Source organism: Capsicum annuum, chromosome 12, assembly GCF_002878395.1.
Source record: "Capsicum annuum cultivar UCD-10X-F1 chromosome 12, UCD10Xv1.1, whole genome shotgun sequence".
Classification (NCBI taxonomy): domain Eukaryota; kingdom Viridiplantae; phylum Streptophyta; class Magnoliopsida; order Solanales; family Solanaceae; genus Capsicum; species Capsicum annuum.
In genome coordinates this window covers 18,157,470-18,180,365 of record NC_061122.1, presented here as the reverse complement: position 1 = coordinate 18,180,365, position 22,896 = coordinate 18,157,470, and the positions used below count along the sequence as shown (strand labels likewise).

Below are 22,896 nucleotides of genomic sequence, written 5' to 3'. Positions count from 1 at the left end.
AAGACACAAAGCGTTTACAAATTGACAAAACACCCACCCATAGAATCATAAAGCAATGCAAATCAATAATTAATAATGTAATATTTAATTCAAGTTGTTTAATCATGCAATTAACAATCCACAACATATTAAGACAATGAATTTCACAATAAGAGAGGAAATTTTGTAAGGTATGCTCTCATATCAATTTTCAAAACTCATAATCCATGTACAAATGAAAATGATTCAAAAAGAATAGGAAGGCAAAATACGAGTTCTAAGAATCAAAACAAAGTAGCTATATAAGTTCTAGTAGAATACTCTTTGTAAGCTTGTATAATTAAGTCCTTATTAGGACTCTTACATTATTATTATCAACATATATAATCATTATCTTTACGATCTTATCTATTACTGTTAAGATTTACAATTGTGGCATGATGCCTTTGTTATTTCAGTTCCTACAAATTTTTTCAAATTATAGAGTAGGTAGCTAGAGTTAATAAGAATATTTTATTTTTTCACTTGAATGTTAAAAACGAGCCTATTGGATCACTTGCCTATGGTTTGTCTTTATCTATTATTTCTCTAAAACCTCAAATAATATAATCTATAGTATTACTCTAATTTTTTTAGTCAGAATATTACTTTATTTCCTGTTGTACAATTATGTAACTACACCAGTTTGCTTCTTTTTTTAAAAGAAAAATAAGAAGAAGAAGAGGAAGAAGAGGAGGATAAAGAAGAAGAAGAAGAAGAATGGGGCTAGGATCTCTAGGTCTATTATGAAATCACACTAAAAATATGTAACAAAATAGACAAAGAATCATTTAAAAAAGACATAAAAACTTAAAATAGGGTTTGTATCAACAATTTTTGTCAATTCTTTCAAACAATTTATTTGTTTGATAAATCACCACATACATTTTCAAATGTGGTCTTCTCTTTTATAGTCTAGTGGCTAATTAATCTCGATGAAACTTGTATGTATTGTTAGGAGTAATACTTCATTAGGAACAGCGAGTTGATTAACACTTTAAAATTTGTAACATTTGCAAAACAACAAGCAAATATTACAAAGGGTTATGTTTGACCGACTCTTCTTATAGAAAAGGATAAATTTGAAGATGGTCAATGTAGCAAAATCCAAAGGAAGTTCCTATGCACTAAGATATGTGTATTTGACAATATTCCTAATGATGCTGGAACTATTTTTGTTCACAATGCTAAAACTCTCATAGCAAAATTGCTTGAAGAAGAGATTCCCAGGGCATAATTAAGTTTGATTATGCATTAAGTGTCACATGCACAAAATTAAATAAAGTGTTGTCTTTGTTAAAAGAGTAACTTATAATGTTGTGTTATTGACCAATAGTAGCCATTTGACGCATTAAATAAGTTGTGATACATCAATCCTTTATGTATCTTGTATTAAGTTTGTATCTTGTATTAAGTTTGTGTGTGTTTTAATAAAAAGAAATCATTTACGATCTATAATTATGAAATGCGTTCATCTGATCAATTTTTGTCATGATTCATTACAACCAAAAATCTTTAGTTTTGAATAAATTTTAGGGTGATCCGAAGAAGGAGATAAATTTCAAACGCGACGGTGATAGACAAAATTTGTTCAACTAAGACCTAATTAACTTAAGATTACTATTTAAACTTTGACATTGCTGAGGATTAATTAAACTACTAAGATCGAAATTTTATAGTAAATTTCAATCCCAATTAATTAGCAAAAGCATGACGATATAAATAGAGGGGTAGGAACATAAACATAAAAGGGATAATACTCACGAAAATATCTAAACTTTGAACGAATTTCTAGTTGAACATACTGAACTTTGCAGGGGTCCTATTACCTCCCTGGACTTTCTTAAAGTGGAATTAATTTTCCCCCAAAATGCTATACCCAGTTTTGGAGTAGAAAGTGTAATACACGCGCCAATGACATATTGACACATGTATTTTTTATTTAATTTCTTTTCCATTCTTATTCTTTTTATCATTTTTTCACCAAAAATCTTGATTCTTATTGTTTGAAATTTGATTGCCCCATTCTCCATTTTGCTCCATTTTCTTCTTCAGCAGCGATCATTTTCCATTTTGCTCCACACTTTTGTAAGTCAAATTTGAGCTTGGCATTTCATCAAACGTTTGGTGGGCAGTAACAGGGCATTGTTTTTCTTCTTCATTTTCAATGGCAATGACTCTTTCAGGTTTCATAGTGAATTACCATGAGAAGAAAATGAAAAATTGAAAATGAGGTTGTGTTGAAGATGACCCATTTGAAATTTTTTTTTCTTAGAAAAGATTGCAACCCAGATCAAATTAACAAAAAGTAAACCGCACCCACTAGACATTTCACTCTAAATCTCACTACACAGAACCCAAAACTCAAAACCATTACACATTTCTTATTCTTATTCAACATCATAATCAATTTTAATCTCCATTCTTAATGTCCTCCACTTTATCATAGTTCGTCAAAAATTACACTCACCATCGCCTGAATTTTTTTTAATTTTTGAGAATTGTGGCTGGAATTGTTGAGAAAATGAAGAAAATCTTACCTTCAACAATGGATTATTCGACACCATAATCAATTTTAATCTCCATTCTTAATGTCCTCCACTTTATCATAGTTCATCAAAAATTGCACTCACCATCGCCTTATTTTTTTTTTTTAATTTTTGAGAATTGTGGATGGAATTGTTGAGAAAACGAAAAAAATCTTACCTTTAACAATGAATATGAAACCTTCAACAAGGGAGATGGAAATTAGAGACGAGTAGAAGAAAGGAGGTAAGGAATTTAATGGAAAATATATAAAATAAATTGAGGGGATTTCTGACCAAAAAAAAAATTTATAACAATTTTTTATCACTATCACGCACCAAATGCGAGTGAATTACATGAACTTGTTTAAGTGGGCAGATATATGCCATTAAAATATGAAAAAAAGAAGTCTAGGGAGGTAATAGGACCCCCACAAAGTTTAATATGCTCAATTGAAAATCCGGTCAAACTTCAGGTATTTTGTGAGTATTATCCCATAAAAATAGTTTTATTTTCACACTTAATATAGTTTGATAATCTTCTTCATGGTATCAGAGTTTTAGCTCTAACATATATATTTCGAAAACTATTTTATGTTCTTTAAAGACCAATTCTCCTTTCTCAACTCTACCCCTTTCACCATGATCTCTTCATTTCATAGTTGTATATTCCATAAAATTGAAATCATTGAACTAATAAAATTGAAATCATTGAACTAACTTGTTTGAGAACCTAAAAGATAGGTGATAAATGAAAAGAATGATGAAAATAAACTGTGATTGATAAAATGGGAAGAAATTTTTTTTGAATGACATTATTAAGTTAGGACCATTTGGATGACACTAAAAATTTAATTTATTTGGAAAAAAGGATACATTTTTGTATTCCTTTAATGACATTAAAATGTTATGATATATTTATGATCACAAGTTTTAAAGATTATGCAACAACATGAATGTTATGGTATAGTCACTTTATTTCGTTTTACTTGAGATTCAAGTTACTTGTTCATTTAGTTTAATTACTATATTTTTTTGTAGTACCCTACATATTAAATAACTACATAGTAATAGTAGTCAAATTTAGAATTTCAAACCATTATGTATAAGGTAAATTTAGTAAAGTATACCTCTAGTTAAAGTTTTCTTAAAGAATTGTAAAGTCAACAGGTAAACAAATATGAAACAGAGAGACATAGAGTGTATATAATCACAAATTTCAAAAGTCTTGATTTCTAATCAAATTATGATTTCATATTGTACCGCCAAACAAGCCTTAAATTTTCTGTCAAGTAAAATAATGTTAAATAAGGTGAGACATAAGGGTGCAACAAGTAATATGGTTCACCAACATAAGTTGTGATAAATGATTGGAATCCCCCATTCTTAAGTAAAGATTTTGATTTAGATCTCCGAAAATAAAAATAATCTATTGAGAGCTTGTCTAAAAAATGAGTTCAAAATTAAATATCAAACATTAAGAAAAATCCAAAAATAAAATAAATTATCGAATAAACTTTTATTACCTGGATTATCATATCCTCCCCCTTTCTTCTCCTCCTCGTAATTTAAATTCTAAGTACTACTAGCACGTGATTCTGTCATTTGCGTTTTTTAATCTTGAATGTTAAAATCATTATTTAATGTACTAAAAGAACATTTAAATTCTAAGTACTACTAACTCATTTGCGTTTTTTAATCTTGAATGTTAAAATCATTATTTAATGTATTAAAAGAAAATTTAAATTCGAAGTACTACTAGCGTGTGATTCTGTCATTTGCGTCTTTTAATCTTGACTATTAAAATCATTATTTAATGTACTAAAAGAAAATTTAAATTCTAAAGTACTACTAGCGTGTGATTCTGTCATTTGGTAATAGATAAAGGTTAAAACATTTGGGTCCGTCCATTTGAATAATTATGAAGAAAGCATGGATGATGTTAAAGTTAAACACATGTTTTTTTTAATTTCATTTGGCGTCTTTTGATCATTTAATGAGTACTTTCCATATTTTATTCTTCTATGTGATGTGTGGGAAATTTTTCCACATTTATTGACCCCACTAAATACTTTCTTTTTTGGTTTTACTCTTATTTCAGTGCCTATAAATAAATACCTCCATTGTGCTAGTGTTCATTCACAACTCAAAATTGCAATCTTTCTTATTATTAAAAAAATATTTGCAATCTTTTTTATTAATCAAAGAGACTATGGCTCGTTCCATTTACTTCATGGCATTTCTTGTCTTGGCAGTGACACTCTTTGTTGCTAATGGTTTGTCTTCACCTTTAATTTTCTAAAGCCTCAAATAATATAATGTATTTTTTTATTCTCTAGGTCTATTATGAAATCTTTATAAAAACATGTAATTAAATAGACAAAAAACATTTAAAAAAGACACGAGACTAAAATAGTGTTTGGCCTGGTTGGAATTAAATTACTATAACGTTACAAAGTTATATATTTGCTGATTCTTTCAAACAATTTATTTGTTTGATAAATCACCACGTACATTTTCAGACGTGGTCTTCTCTTCTATAGTCTAGTGGCTAATTAATCTTGATGAAACTTATATGTGTATTATTCGAAGTAATATTTCTTTAGGAACAGTGAGTTGATTCATACTTTAAAATTGTTTCTATATATTTCATTAAATTATGTGTCTTTCTTTTCTAACATTTGTAACAACTTATGATTGATTGTAGGGGTGCAAGGTCAAAATAACATTTGCAAAACAACAAGCAAACATTTTAAAGGATTATGTTTTGCCGACTCTAAATGTAGAAAAGTTTGTATCCAGGAAGATAAATTTGAAGATGGTCATTGTAGCAAACTCCAAAGGAAGTGCCTATGCACTAAGAATTGTGTATTTGACAATATTCCTAATGATGTTGGAACTATTTTGGTTCAGGATGCTAAAACTCTCGAAGCACAATTGCTTGAAGAAGTGATTCTCGGGCTGTAATTAAGTCTGATTATGGATTTAGTGTCACACAAAATTAAATAATGTGTTGCCTTTCTTAAAAGAGTAACTTGCAATACTGTGTTCTTGGCCTATAGTAGCCATTTGACACATTAAATAAGTTGTGACACATAAATCCTATATGTATCTTGTATAAAGTTTTATGTGTTTTAATAAAAAGAGACCGTCTACGGTCCGTAAGTATGAAATGTATGCTTTCTCACGGTTAATTACAAGAAAAGATCTTTAGTTTTGAATGAAATATAAGGTGATCCAAAGTAGGTGATAAATTTCAAACGGAACGGCGATAGAAAAAATGTGTCCAAGTAAGACCTAATTAACCTAAGATCACTAATTAAATGTTGACGTTGCTAAGGATTAATTGGACTTGTTATTTCAATTCCAACATTTTTTCACAATTTGTAGAGTAGGTAGCTATAGGGTTAACAAGAATGTTTTTGTGAAAGTAAATTGAAATTGACGGATAAGCTCTTTTGAAAAACTTGAGTTTTTAGCGATTTGCTTTCCTATTAAATTTAGTTTTGAAATTTTATGTTTTATTATAAGTGAGACATGGAGATTACTACGTTAATTTCATAAAAATATATTTGAGGCGAAAGTTAATTTTAAAAAAACTAGCCAAGTATCAGAATGGTAAAATTTATATCTTTTATAGAACTGATTAGTCGTGTTTTATTCGCGAAAGGATGAGAATATTAACCCTTCTTAAGAATGTTCACAAACAAAAATCAATATAAATATGATAAATAACTAATGTAAATCAAGTGCAACAATAATACCATTAATTGGACTTTCTAAGGAACATGACAATATAATAAAGTAAAAGAGTAAGGCTAGGACTAGGAGATACTAGACTCCTAAAGGAGTTCAAATTTCTATTTTTTCGTGACTCCAAGGCTCTTGCAATCTTAGTGGCGGTTGATCCGATAGTTGGGTCAAAACAAATTTCGTTGTGGAATTCCAAATCCCGAGTTTACATGTAAAAAAAAAATAAAAGATAAGGATTAGTAAAAAAAACATGCAAAATATGAAGTTGATACTCTGAACAAATTGTACATTTTAACTAAGTATGAAGTTGATACTCTGAACAAATTATACAGAAAAAATAAGGACATGACTAAACACCAAAAAGAAGCATCTAGATATCAATATCAAAGTGTGGTAAAACGTTTCTACTTGTAATCAAACTTTTAACAAATTCTAAAAGAAAGGACACTAGTAATGAGTTTACTATACTGCTTTTATAAAAAATCAAACTCTAAGAAATACAACACATCCAGAAATGGCTACTTGGAATTGTAATTTGATGTCACGGGCACAAAATCACTTTTTCTTTATATTTTGAAAAAAAAATCAGTTATATCCAAACTTTAGTACAAACAAAATTCATCACAATTCCATTAATATTTCATGACAAAGAGAATTATAAAAAAAAAGGGAACCAGGTCTCGAGCTCGGAACGAGAATATAAATAAGAGTTTCTCAAAACAAACACAAAACCAAAACATAATCCGAAAATCAAACCAAAGCTGAATACATAATTCTTGCATGAGAACAAATGCAAAGAGACATATTTCAGATTTCGGATCAAGTGATATAACTTATTTTGACAACTTGAGAATTGCTCATTATCTTTACGGTCTTCTAACACTTTCAAGCCCCTTGTTGAGCCAATCGTCATTTGGGTTAGAATTCCAAATAATCTATTACTTTATTGTGTATTGTGTTCATCTGATGACTTTTGTCACAATTTTTTTGTTCAATAATCCCACATGTATACTTTCTCTTTTGAACAAAAGAAAAAGACCATTAAAATAATATCTTAAAGTAAATTCTTTTAACATATATGGTAGGCGTACATATAGATAAACTTTACACTAACAAGATTTTGTTATGGGTTGTGCCTTATTTTTGTCACGACTCGAGATGAGATCCTGACCGTGATGGGCATCCCGAACCATCAAGGTCCGAGAGACTCCTTAGCACACTATCATAAGCATAATTCATATGAAATAAAAGTGCAGAAGATAAGCTGGAAATATAGTGGTGCCATAATCATTATTAAAACTTTTCTACATCAACTCATAAGAAGACCCAAATCCATCTGAGACAATCTACGAAGTCTCTACTGAACTGAACATACTAGTCTATCTAAATCGGAAAAAGGCCCCGACTGGATCATAAAACTAAAAAAGGGAACAACACGTGGAAAAGATGCCTTCCGAAGTAAGGAAGGCTCACCAACTCTGAAATCCTGAAAATAATCTACTGATTTACGGGACCACGGGACTGTGCCCCAGAACCTGAAATATAGGAGGTCAATACTCGAAAGTACTGGTATGTAAAACAATCCAAAAATAACACATACTTCATGTAAAATAAGTGAGAGCATTATGAAAATAATTTATCATAATATATATAGAAACACATGGGCAAAATCAATGAGCTTCAAAACATTCCTATAAGTCATGAATCAACTCTTTGTTTTACTTCTGAGCTAGATGGTATACCCTACAATTCTAAAATTCCACGAGTTATTTGGAATCCTCTCTTGACTCGGCGGCCGAACCCCCAACCCAAGTTTGCCGCAAGGGTTGGAGTTTTCTGATTCTGATATTAAAAAAAGGGCACATGGCCAACGTATAATCCCCTCTTTCAGGGCACATTAAATCTCGTATCGACAAAACACGACTTTGGAAAATGTGTTATTTGAACTCATGCCTTCTTCAGGTAACCATCTAACTTTCTTAGAACCCATTTTTTAGCGTTTTAAAACATTCATCTTTCTCAAAACCTAGTCTGAAGTCTGAAAGGTTTGTGGTCTCATCAGGTCTGAGTCTGTTATGGCATTTGTCTGATTTGGTATCGCCATACCACGACTTACAAGTCGTATAAGTCATATCATATCATATCATATCATATCATATCATATCATATCATATCTTAGTCTCTTCAATCGAAAAGCATATTATTGGACCACTAAAACATTTAACCATTATAAGTGAGTTCTTATTTTAAAACATGTAAAACTCATGCAAGATACTTCTTTTGTAGTACCTCAACATAGGGTGGTCATCTCTATCATCAAACACATACAATTTCTTATTAGAACACAAAGCATTTACAAATTGATAAAACACCCTCCCATAGAATCATAAAGCAATGCAAATCAACAATTAATAATGTAACATTTAATTCAGGTTGTTTAATCATGTAATTTAACAATCCACAACATTTTAAGACAATGGATTTCACAATAAGAGAGAAAATTTCGTAAGGTATGCTCTCATATAAATTTTCAAAACTCATAACCCATGTACAAATGAGAATGATTCAAGAAGAATAGATAGGCCAAATGGGAGTTCTAAGAATCGAAACAAAGTAGCTATACAAGTTCTAGTAGAATACTCCTTGTAAGCTTGTATAATTGAGTCCTTATTAGGACTCTTACATTATCATTATCAACATCTATAATCATTATCTTTAGATCTTATCTATCATTGTTAAGATTAACAATTATGACATGATGCCCTTGTTATTTCAGTTCCTACAATTTTTCGCAAATTATAGAGTAGGTAACTAGGATTAATATGAATGTTTTGTTTTTTTTCACTTGAATGTTATAAACGTGCCTATTGGATCACTTGCCTATGGTTTGTATTCATCTATTATTCCTCTAAAACCTCAAATAATATAATCTCTAGTATTACTCTAATTTTTTTAGTGAGAATATTACTTTATTTCCTGTTGTACAATTATTTAATTACATCAGTTTGTTTTTTTTTTAAAAGAAGAAGAAGAGAAGAATGGGGCTAGGATCTCTAGGTCTATTATGAAATCACACTAAAAACATGTGACAAAATAGACAACGAACCATTTAAGAAAGACATAAAGACTTAAAATAGGGTTTGCATTAACAATTTTTGTTAATTCTTTCAAACAATTTATTTGTTTGATAAATCACCACATACATTTTCAAATGTAGTCTTCTCTTTTATAGTCTAGTGGCTAATTAATCTTGATGAAAATTATATGTATTGTTAGAAGTAATACTTCTTTAGGAACAGTGAGTTGATTCTCATTTTAAAGTTTGTAGCATTTGCACAACAACAAGCAAATATTACAAAGGGTTATGTTTGATCGACTCTTCATGTAGAAAAGTTTGTATCGAGTAGGATAAATTTGAAGATAGTCGTTGTAGCAAAATCCAAAGGAAGTTCCTATGCACTAAGATATGTGTATTTGACAGTATTCCTAATAATGTTGGAACTATTTTGGTTCACGATGCTAAAACTCTCGCAGCAGAATTGCTTGAATAAGAGATTCCAGGGCATAATTAAGTTTGATTATGCATTTAGTGTCACATGCACAAACACTACTAAAAAAATGCCAAAAAGTGACGAAAATCTGTCGCTTTTTTTTTGTCTCAAAAAGGGGCGTTGTTTTTTGAAAACGACGGCCTGCATCGCTTTTATTACGACGGACAGCGTCACTTTTAAGGAAATTTTATTTTTTGAAAAAGCGACGTTGTGTGTCGCTTTTTGTTTTCATGTGAAGAACACATGATGAATCAAAAACGACGAACATCGTTGTTTTATTGAAAAAAAAAGACCTTTTTTTCAGAAAAATTGACACTATCCATCGTAATTTGAGAAAAATAATTTTTACTTTTAAAAAAAGTGACGTTGATCGTCGCTTTTTGTTCTTCATAATGAACAAAAAGCGACGTTGGTCGTCGCTTTTTGTTCTTCATAATGAATAAAAAGCGACGTTGGTCATTGCTTTTCGTTCTTGATACTAATAAAAAGCGACGGCCGTCGTCACTTTTCTGCATTTTTTTTTGATGCAGAAATTTGCATTTTCTGTATCCCACCTGCCAAATAAAAATGCAATTCAATATATACATCCCTCATGCTACACACATTATTACAATAATCATACAATATACTACATCAACAAATCATTTAAGCAATTCAAATCAACAACACTTAAACAATGAATCCAACAACATTCAAAATACTTAAACACTCCTAAAGATTTTTCACTACTTAAAAGCTAAGTTCAAAAATATCTAAAATTCAAGTCCAACAACACTAAGGAGTAGCCCCAACAAACTCCTCATCACTCTTTATTTCATCTTCGCAACTTGAATCAGGAGCAGCGTCCTGTGTCAAGGCACATCTAAGATGTGCAATCTAATGTTACATAGTAGCACGTCTCTCAAAAATAATAGAAATGGCCTGACCGTGCTTTGCCAACCAACAACACATCTTCTGAAAATCAATTGGCTAGTGTTATATGATTTTATATGACTAGTATATACATACATATATATATATATATATATATATATATATATATATTAAAGTTAACTAAATAATAATTAAATCTAATATACCTTAAACTCTTGAAACATGGCTTGTTTAGAGACTATTGGAATGTCCCACCACTCGTGCCAAGGATATGTAAAAAGTCTCATAACGATTTCCCTTACAGCCTCAACAACTTCTTTTGACGCGGGATACCACCTGTAAATAACGTAATAAGTATGTAAGATTGAATATTTTATTAATGAAAAAAAATAAATCTATCAATTGAAAAATAAATTCATGAAGATCCATCAGGCTCGATGAACACTCTACCAAGCCTGTCCGTATCTCCAGGAACTAGACCAATCAAATCTGCATCAATATCTTCTTCTACAGGAGGAGGTGCACCAATTTCAAGTCATAAATTCACATTTTTAAATGGTTACACTTTACTAATTTCAAAACACAAGTTCATCTTTCAAGTAACTACACTAAACCATTTTCAAGTTACTACTTCACTTCTCAAGTGACTACACTTGATTAATTTGAAGTCACTAGTACACATTTCAAAACACTACACTTATTCATTTTCAACTCTCTTATTCACTTCTCAAGTGACTAAACTTAACAATTTTCAAGTCATGAATTCACATTTCAAATATCGACACTAAATCAATTTGAAGTCATGAATTCACACTTTCAAGTGATTACACTTTACAAATTTAAAAATACAAGTTCACCTTTCAAGAACTACACTAAACCATTTTCAAGTCGCTAATCCCCTTTTCTAGTGACTAGTACACATTTCAAAGCGCTACACTTAACCATTTTCAACTCTCTAATTCCCATTTCAATTGAATAAGCCTAACCATTTTTAAGTCATGAATTCACATTTCAAGTGTCAACACTAAACCAATTTAAAGTTATGAATTCACATTTTCAAGTGATTGCACTTTACTAGTTTCAAAACACAAGTTCACCTTTCAAGAACTACACTAAATCATTTTCAAGTCGCTAATCCACTTCTCAAGTGACTAGAACACATTTCAAAACACTACACTTAACCATTTTCAACTCTCTAATTCATATTTCAAGTGACTAAACTTAATCATTTTTAAGTCATGAATTCACATTTCACGTATCAACACTAAATCAATTTCAAGTCATGAATTCACATTTTTAAGTGATTACACTTAACTAATTTCAAAACACAAGTTCACCTTTCAAGTAACTACATTGAATCATTTTCAAGTCGCTAATCCACTTCTCAAGTGACTATTATGCAATGAAAACCCATGGGCCAATCAACCAAACATTTATTGAACTCATTCTTATAATAGCAACTTAAAGTATTTTTTTAAAAGAAAAAATTAAGTTTGTCAAATGATTGTGCTTTTATTTAGGAAAAGAATATTTGAAATTTGCCGATATAATTTTTGAATTCACGTTAAATAAATCCACTAGGAGGAAGGTAAAAGTGTTGATTTCGTTCAAAGCTTTTAATGATGCCCACCTACCCTTTTCACTGGCTAATTTTGTAAGTATTTCTTACTAAGCAACTAGTTTTTAAAAATTCAATTTTATTTTAAGTTGCATTGCTATTTTGACTTCAAGATTAACTAGTCAGTTATTGTAACGCCCTGAGATCCCATCTCGAGACGACACACGGTGCTTATGGACCCAAAAGACCACAAGCTAACCCTTTTCTAATATCTATACCTGTACACTGTATACTATTTGAAATAAATGCGGAAACTGGCCATAAGGTTCAACACATCTATACATACTCAAATTGAAAATGGAATACTAATACATCAACTTCCTTCTGAAAAACCTCTAAACTGTCTGAACTGTTGAGTTGATGGGACATGTCCCCAACTAACTCCGTCAACTGACAATATAAATAAAATCTGATGTAATAATAGTAAACTGAGATCCATCCTCGAAGAAAGAGGACTCACTGCTACTGCTACTAACTAAGACTGAACTACTGAGGAAACTCTGAATCCTGTGCCTCTAAAACTATGGTGTCAAATAAAATACCATAGTGCAAATGCGTCAGTACAAAATATACCACGTATGTAGACGAGGTAAGGCTAATTGCAAGGGCTCATGCATGCTCAATGTGTAAACTGAATAATCATGAAAACGTGGCACAAGAACACATACATGAATGCACAGGTCATAATCACAATCATCATAACTCTAGAGATTGGAACTCAGATACCACTTTTCTGCAAACTGAACTCACTATTGGCACTGAGATACTGAATCACATACTCATCTGATATTGATAACTGGGAAATATAGATGCATTTTCATCAAGGAGTGAGTTCTGAAATCTCTGAACATACTGAGATTACGAAATAGATACCCAACCCTATCTAACAGGTTGTCTTTGAGTCTGTGGATAATAATACTTCTTCATAAATGATTTTGAGATCGGCCTATCTAGTAGCGGATCTTTGAATTAGCAAGTAATTATACTTAATGGCTTGTATCTAACAACCTTAAATTCTACATAATGAACTGAGCTCTTTCTTGAAGTCTGAGACTGATTCTGAAACTGAGACCGTGGGAAGTAGTTACTTAACCGACATGCCCTTACTATCTCTTAGGGGTCCAACCTCTAACCCCAATTTGGAGGGTGTAAATACCGTTCCACGGGTAAAGACATTATCTTTATATGACCCTCATCTATTAGGTCCTCATACGAGAATAGTGAAGCCCTCATCTAATAGGTCAAGCCACCTCATCTTCCCTCATCTAGCAGGTATGATGTCTCTCATCCACCCTCATCTAGCAGGTGTGATGTCTCAAACTATGCTTGTTACGTAGTTCTGGAGCACAAGGATCACATCTAAGGATCACACCCTCCACTAGTAGGTGAGTCCCCATCCTTGAGCTTGCTCGGTGCTAGTTTTTGCTCCTAACTGAAAGACACTAATTTGATTCTTAACTGAACTTAGACTGAGCTGAATCTGATACTAATTATATTTCTCAAGAGATCTGACTGAGTTATGCTGAGATTACTTAGTTTCGTACCTGACGGAAAGGTATCGAATCATAGCATCTGACTGAAGATGCAGAGCTTGAATAGATTATTCAAATCGCTTCTGAGATTAGAATTGAATCACTTGAATACTATTAGATCTGAGCTGATTACAGGACGAAGGCTAGATTACTAGCGATACAGAGATTATAGAGATAACTGAGATTACAGAGCCTGATTAAGCTCCGCACTTGTCTGAAGATACTTAGTTCTATAGTTCACTGAGTTCGGAGAATCGTGGCTCAATTGGAATTATCATGAAACTGACACGGGCTCTAGACAACAGCTCTATTATCGGGTATAAATACCCTCAGGACTCGATAACATAAAAGTAAAACATAATCATTCTCACATCATCATGATCATCCATTCACCATCACAATCATTCATGCATCAACACAAGCATTCATTCATCATCATAATCATTCATGTATTATCGTAATCATACCTTAATCGTCACCATCATTAATGCATCATCACAATTATTAAAGCATCTTTCTAAGTAATTAGAAATCATAACATACTTTCCCTCCTTAAAATCCTTAAGGCATCACATCCAACATTTAGGAAACATAGACCTCTATTCATCATCACAATCACCAAAGGGTCGCTTTAAGCATCTCGGGATATTAATCACATAATAACATAGAGGAAATATGCTATTAGATCATACTCCATTCAACAAGATTTTACCTCAACTATTTCATACCTATATTGGTCTTAACATGTATTTGGATTTTACACCGCTTGAAAAACTTCATACTATCATGTCATAGCTTACTTGCTAATCACTTGGCATATATTAAAAAACTTAGCATATATCAAAGGGAACATAATGGGGAATTTAAAGCCATCACATCTCCACTCTTTCACTAAGGTCCTTAAACAAATACTAGACATGCATAGGTTCACACTTATTTGGGGATTTCCTACTAGCATGAAATAATTCATTCACTTGGTCATTTTATCAAACAATAGGCATAAGTATAATAAACCAACTACTCATTATGAACAACCAAATTTACATGTTTTCACTTATATATTATCATAGATTCATACAAACCACATAAGTATCCCATCTTGGAGGTCATTCAACATCAACAACAAGTACATAATCTATTTACCAATACCACATACTAAGGCCAAGGCTTGATAATCTTGTAGACAAACATGAACCACAACTCAATCATAGCAAGAACATCAATTTCAACTCACAAGAATCATTAAAAATTCATAAACATAAATCTTGGAGATTTAGAAAAAGGTACTTGAGCTTCTTGGATGAAAGGGACCCAAGAATCAACATCTACGTACCTTGGAGAAACTCTTTTCTTGAAGGCTGTTGGAAGAATTCTTGATCCTTGCTCTTGATTCTCTCTCAATTTTTGGTGGAAGAAGAGAGAATTTTTTATTTTGGAAACCCTAGTTTTTGGGTGAAAGAAGAGAAAAGAAAATGAGGCCTTCAACACTTAAGTGGGTATTTATAGAGGTTGGGGAAAGAGTGGAAAATACCAAAATGCCCTTTAAAGAAAAAGAGTTGAAAACTGCTGATCGGAGTCTGTGATGGTCGATCTGATGGCCCGTCAGAGGGACTGACGGTCCACCAGGTCGTCCGTGACTCGAGTGCCAACTCTGGGTCATTCTTCCTTGTCATGACGATCGAAGTGACGGTCCATCAGGAATCTAATGGTCCACCAGATAGTCCGTCACTCGGGGGTCAGGAATGGGCCATTTTGTTTCGACCTGACGGACCCCTTAACGGTCCATCAACTTATTGACAGTCCACCACTTTGACCGTCACATGATGACCAAAAAGAGGGGTCACTGCCTTGGCTTGACGGGACACTTGACGTCCCACCAAGGACCTGACGGTCCACCAGGTCGACCGTCAAACCTGGGCGATTCTGATACCATTTAGTAAAACGGCCATAACTCTCTCGTCCGATGTCGGATTTTGATAAAATTGGTATCGATAAAAAGCTTATTCAATGATATACATGACAAAAAATTGAAATTATAAAAATACAACATGATTCAAAATGTTTCATACTTGGGAAGATATTTTTGAAATTTTTAGACTCGGATTTTTATTTTTCCAAAAACACTCTAAGGCTCAGACTAGGAGAGAACTTTGCGGTGTATTACAGTTATTTGAGATCCACTTTCTGGTGATTAATTTATATTACCTTAGGCCATATTTCTACTTATAAATTACTCTAAAGAACTAGAAAAGTATGACTTTGAACTTATTCTTTTCAAATGTTTCTTCTTCATCAGCCATTCTTTTGCTTTTAGTGTTCATCAAGCACAACTAAAAATAACAAAAAAATGATAAAGCAGAAACTAGAAATCAATCAAGGTAAGAGATCTAACGGAGAGAAGAATGAGGGAGAGCGGAGCGGCAGCAGGACGGCTAATACAGGTGGCTTTTCGCTGGTGAAAACTCCGGCATTATCTCGATGGCGACGTCTACTAGTACTTTACTGGGTAACATAGCGGCTACTGAGAGCAGTTTGTTGTGGCGGCGCTGGCTTTGAGGCTGGCCGATTAGTTGGAGAAGTGGCGATCGAGGAAGAGAGAAAGGGAACAAGTGGGGGTAACGTTGGCATAACGGCTAGTGGTCCACCAGCGGTGGATGGCGAAGCGGGGGTTTGGTCCGTTGATCTTGGCGTCACGACGGGGAGAAGGAGAAGGTGAGAGAGGTGGCACCGTTGTTGGTCAGTCCATCGGTGGCGGTTCACCGTCTGTTATGGGAGTTTTCTAGAGAGAGAGAGAGAATATAGGGGAAGGAGAGCCTTTGTGCGACTGTTGATGGAAAAAATAAGGGCTTAGGGTTTGCTTATATGTTTTAAAAGGAAAGAGAAGGTATTTTAATCTCAGTTGTTGGATCAGTTTTGATCGACGACTGAGATTTAAAGGTTGAGAATTTGATCAAAATTTGCATAAATTTTTCAATTGAGTCACAAATTGGCTATAATTGTAATAAATTGAATAAAATAGGCTAAAATTGATATATTGTTGTAAAAATTGGGTCATAAAATAAATAGATCAGATAAACTGATTTAATTTAGGCTATTATTTAAATAGATGTTATAAATAATAATAATAATAATAATAAATTAGATAATATATTTGCAAAAAATATGAGTGTGCACCATTGCGCGAAAAATAATTTAATAAAATTATGTAAAATATCGTATTTGAGTTTAAAAATTATAGAAAATGGTACTAACATATTTTGTGCATTTTTCCAAATTATGAATGTGACACGTCAATATGTATTTAATATAAGAATGATGTGTACAAAAATATTAATAATTGAAATCAAATAATTTTGATAAAATAGCAGCCTAAAAGTAGTATCGGGAGGTCAAAATTGGGTGTTAACATTAGCTGTTGGATCAATTTTGATCAACGATTGAGATTAAAATTACATTAAAAATGAGTCAAAAATGGAATTAATGTCAATTTTAACCAAATTGTGAGTGTACAAGATGGCTAGAAAATAAACACATTGAGAAATTTGGTTAAAATTGACATTAATTATGTACAAGATGGTTAGAAAATAAACACATTGAGAAATTGAATTGAATTGAATTAGGCCCGCTATTTTAATAGACGTGATAATGATGAAAAAATAATAAGACATCGATATCAAAATAAACTAAGCATGTAAAAATTAATGTTATATAAAATTATCGATAGTAGTAATAATAAAGACAATGCATTTGTAAATTGTGAGTGTGCACATTTACGTAAAAATAAATAAATATTAATAAAAATTATGTAAAATGTTGAATTTGAATTAACAAATTGTGAAAAATGATAATTTAATAAATGTGAAAATGACAAGAAAAATAGTAAGACATCGATATTAAAATAAACTAAGAATGTAAGAATTAATGTTACGTAAAATTACTATATAAAATAGCAGCCTGAGAGGGGCATCGTGAGGTCAAAATTGGGTGTTAACCCAATTAAACCGATTTAGTCCCACAAATTAGGTCCTTGGAGGGTACAGTGTACGCAGACCTTCTCGAAAACCTATTCAAGCTTGAAGATTCTTGTAAAATAAAATACATCATGTAGAATTTTTGCTACAATTGAGATTTTGTTTTTTTTTCTTGTTAAATAGTTGCTACTATTTCTATTTTATGCATATTTTCTTATTGGTTAAACTGAAAATCGAACCGTTAATAACTAAAAATCGATAAACTAAAAACCAATAAAAAATATCTTATTGATTTGATTATTAGTTTAACTTATTTAAAAATCGATAACCTATAAATCAGACCGATAATATATAAAATCAAACCGAACCGACCGATGCACACCCCTAATTTCAAAAAAAAAAAGTGAAAATTGATTTTAATAGTGACGTTGATCAAATATGATGAACGGTTGAGATTAAAATTGGGGAGATGAGTCAAACTGGGATTAGAAATTGGTTTAAAAAAAGATTGAATTGGAGATTTTGATTACGTTAATACAACGTATTAATATGATGAATTGTCGACAATTGACTTCATTATTATAACTTCAATAGTGGATTATTACCTCGATCATATGATGTTAACGTATTATTCAAAATATTAGGATATATAGATTCAGCTAGCTAGCTTTTAAATACTATGTACATCATTATACGAGAGATACATTTTATACATCATTATAGATTCAGTTAACGTATACATACTCTGTTCGTCGCTTTTTGTAAAAATAAAAAAAAATTAAAAATAATTATAAATTGCGACGGACAACATCGCTTTTCTAGAATTAATATTTTAAAAAATAAAAATTATAGCAATGTTGTCCGTTGCTTTTAATAAAAATAAAAAAAATAAAATTAAATTTAAAAATTAATGGACTTCGTCGCTTTTCAAAAACTAATTATTATTATTTGTAAATAAATTACGACGCTATCCGTCGCATTTATTAAAAAAAATTCTAAATATTTTTTAATTAGTTGGCACAATAATTCGGGAAAAAAAGCGACGAATATTAAGACGTTGGCCGTCGATTTTAATAAAAATTAAATTAAACTAAAAAAGCGACGGACAGTGCCGCTTTTCTCATTGCTTTTTAAAGCGACACAGTTCGTCGCTTTTTTTTGCGTCGCTTTTTGGCCTTTTTTTAGTAGTGAAAATTAAATAAAGTGTTGCCTCTGTTAAAGGAGTAACTTATAATGTTGTGTTATTGACCTATACTAGCTATTTGACACATTAATCCTTTATGTATCTTGTATTAAGTTTGTATCTTGTATTGAGTTGTGTGTGTTTTAATGAAAAGAGATCATTTACGGTCTATAAGTATGAAATGCATTCATGTGATCAATTTTTGTCACGATTCATTACAACCAAAAATCTTTAGTTCTGAATGAAATATAGGGTGATCCAAAGAAGGAGATAAATTTCAAATGCGACGGTGATAGACAAAATTTGTCCAAATAAGACCTAATTAACTTAAGATCACTATTTAAACTTTGACATTGCTGAGGATTAATTAAATTACTAACATCATAATTTTATAGTAAATTTCAATCCCAATTAATTAGCGAAAGCATGACTATATAAATAGAGAGGTAGGACTAGAAACATAAAAATAGTTTTATTTTCACACTTAATATAGTTCGATAATCTTCTTCATGGTATCAGAGTTTTAGGTCTAACATATATCTCAAAAACTATTTTACGTTCTTTAAAGACCAATTCTCCTTTCTATACTCTACCCCTTTCGCCAGGATCTCTTCATTTCATAGTTGTATATTCCATAAAATTGAGATCATTTAACTAACTTGTTTGAGAACCTAGAAGATAGGTGATAAATGAAAGAATGATGAAAATAAATTGCGATTGATAAACATGATAGCTCGTCATCAAACTAACAACAATGGACTCTACGTGTGTTGCACGTGAGTTCAACATTGATCAAAATAAAGGTATATAAAATAAAGAATATGAATGAAATATGTGTAATGTCATCCGACATTGAGGTAAATATGATACTATATATTGCACTGACATAATATTTGAATTTCAAATGAAAAATGAGAGTTTTAGTGCACCCTACCGTTCTATTATAGCATTTAGGATTCTTCTTTAATTATATTTGTTACTAATATTGTTATCATTATTTCATATTTTTTCATTCAAAGGTAAATTACAAATTACCTTTTTCAAGCATTACACCTTTATTAGATCTTTATTATCTGAATTTGTCTTACCCAAATTAGAAAAGAAAATTAATATGAAAAATATAAAAAAAGTTCATCTGTATTTTAGATTGATTCATTTTTTCAACAATCTACAATTTGGGGTTTTATTTTTCACTATGACCATATATTTGTTATAAAAAATTTGTGGTTGAAAATTAGAGTTTGGGTATCTTCTGGGTGAAAAATTTAAAGCAAATTACAAGTTGATTAAATTTTTTTTGTGATCCGGAGCTCTTTGTTTCAATTACTGGGTTAGGGTTAGTATTTATTTAAACAATAAATTTAATTAAAATTTTTGGGGAAGTTTAAGCTTAGATCTGTTGAGTTTGTTTATAAATATCTGATTTTTTTATTTGATTTTTATTTTTTAATATTTATATGATTATTTCTTTGAGATGTTTATGTGATTCGATGATTTCAAGATAGGGGTAAGATTGGTATACATTGTATTTATTCTCTCGTGTCGAACTATACTTGTGAGATTATATTGAGTTTGTTATTATTGGTGGTGGTGGTGGTGTAATTTGATGATTTTGAGGTATGAACAAGGTGTGTGAATTTTGTATCCTTGTTAGGCTCTAATTATGAGATTATGTTAAGTTTATTATTGTTGTTCTTGTTGTTATTGTTGTGATTCGATGATTTTAAGGTATTAATAAAGTGTGTGAATATTGCATCCTCGTCAAACTCTACTTGTGGAGTTATTTTGGGTTTATTATTGTTGTTGTATAGGTGATTTTGAGGTATGAGTAAAGTGTGAGAATATTGTATCCTCATCATACTCTACTTGTGAAATTATACTAAGTTTGTTATTGTTGTTGTGATTCGATGATTTTGAGGTATGAATATGATGTGCAAATATTGTATTCTCGCCAGACTACACTTGTAGGATTATATTTGATTTATTATTGTTGTTGTTGTTGTTTATGTGATTTGATGATTTTGAGGTAGGAGTAAGGTATGTTTATATTGTACCCTTGTCAGACTCCACTTGTGTGATCACAAGGAGTTTGATTATTAATGTTTTAAATTTTGTATAGTTATTTTTGCACCTGTATATCATGTCAACTAATAATAAATGTATATCAAAAGAAAATATTATTGTGTGTACTTTATGTTATGAGTATAATTTTTTCAAAAAAACAGCATAAAGTTCTAAGACAAATAGTTTACTTAAAGAAAAATATGATAAAACACCATCAAACTAACAACAATGGACTCTACGTGCGATGCATGTGAGTTGTACATCTACAATATATTAAAAGTGTGAAGCCCTTTAGAAAAGTGATTTGAACTTTTTGTCCTTCATTAAAATACTCTTCTTTAGATAATTATTTTTTCACTATTTTCATCAATTTATTATTTAATTATTTTATTATATTAACTAAACTCCTAAAATATGTAGGACTCCTAAAATATATGGAAGGAAAATCAATTAATATTTTTCTTTGTACTGATCAATTAGAAAAATACTCCTAAAATAGAATAGAAAAATACACCTAAAATAGGACTCTATTAAGGAAATACTTCTATAAATATTAAGATGCACGTTAAACTAGAGAAAAAACTGATTTACTTATTTAAAAAATATGATTAATGCTCATCTAACTTGATTCGATTGCATGACTAGATTGATGGATGCTTAATTTTCTAACCCTCAACTTCTTCACTATTTTTGTCAACATAATAGAATTTAACGTGTGTGTGTGTGTGTATATATATATCTTCTTTGTTTTCATGAAAGTCATTCTTTAGTGTCAAAATTTTCGCTCAGACAATAATTATTTTCATCAAAACTGAAGCTTTGTGATCACTATTGCATATTTTGTTGTAGTTTACAGGTCGTAGATGAATTTACAGGTGGTAGATGAATGTCGACCGGCTTTGATGATTTTTTTAGGTAATTAAATGTTAAGTTTAATTGTATTATTTTTATATCTCTGTTTTGAGATTTTTTTGTGTAAAGGTAAAGTTTAGTTGTATTATTTTGATATCTCTATTGTCGTATTATTTTGTTATAGTTTACAGATGGTAGATGAGTGGCGGACGACTTTGAGGAATTTTTTGTGTAAAGATTAGATTTAATTATATTGTTTTGATGTCCTTATCATCGTATTATTTTGTTGCAGTTCACAGGTGGTAGATGAATGTTGATCGGTTTTGAATTTTTTTTTTGATAAAGGTTAGATTTAATTAAATAAATTCTCTAAAAGATGTTGAATTTAATTATTGTATTCATCTTTATTATTTAAACAAATAGCCTATTTAGTGTAACGTTTGAATTCAATAAAGTGAGGTACAGCGAGGCGCATACACCTAATAGTTGATTAAAAGAAAGGTTTATAAAATAAAGTATAAGAATGAAATGTGTGTAATGTCGTCTGACATTGAGGTAATATGATACTATATATTATATTAACATAATATTTGAATTTCAAAGTAAAAATGAGAATTTTAACGTACCATACCGTTTAATTATAGTGTTCAGGATCCGTCTTTCATTATATTTGTTGTTGTTATTATTATTATTATTATTTCATAATTTTTTTTACTCAAACGTAAATTACAAAATTAATTTTTTCAAGCTTCGTGTTTTTATCTGATCTTTTTTATCTGAATTTGTCATACCCAAATTAGAAAAAAAATATGAAAAACATAAAAAGAAGATTCATTTGTGTTTTGAGTTAATTAATTTTTCAGCACTATATAATTTAGGGTTTAATTTTTCTGTATGACCATATATTTGTTGTAATTTTTTTTGGGTAGAAAATTAGAGTTGGGGTATTTTTTGGA

General features: G+C 30.8%; 1 protein-coding gene across 1 annotated transcript; it reads left to right on the top strand.

Annotated features, from left to right (window-relative positions):
* Window positions 1-4,661: 4,661 nt before the first annotated feature.
* Window positions 4,662-5,716, top strand: LOC107849555 (flower-specific defensin). Its single transcript, XM_016694108.2, has 2 exons — window positions 4,662-4,819; window positions 5,251-5,716. The coding sequence occupies exons 1-2, from the start codon at window positions 4,756-4,758 to the stop codon at window positions 5,508-5,510; spliced, it is 324 nt and encodes a 107-aa protein (XP_016549594.2). The 5' UTR covers window positions 4,662-4,755; the 3' UTR covers window positions 5,511-5,716.
* Window positions 5,717-22,896: the final 17,180 nt, after the last annotated feature.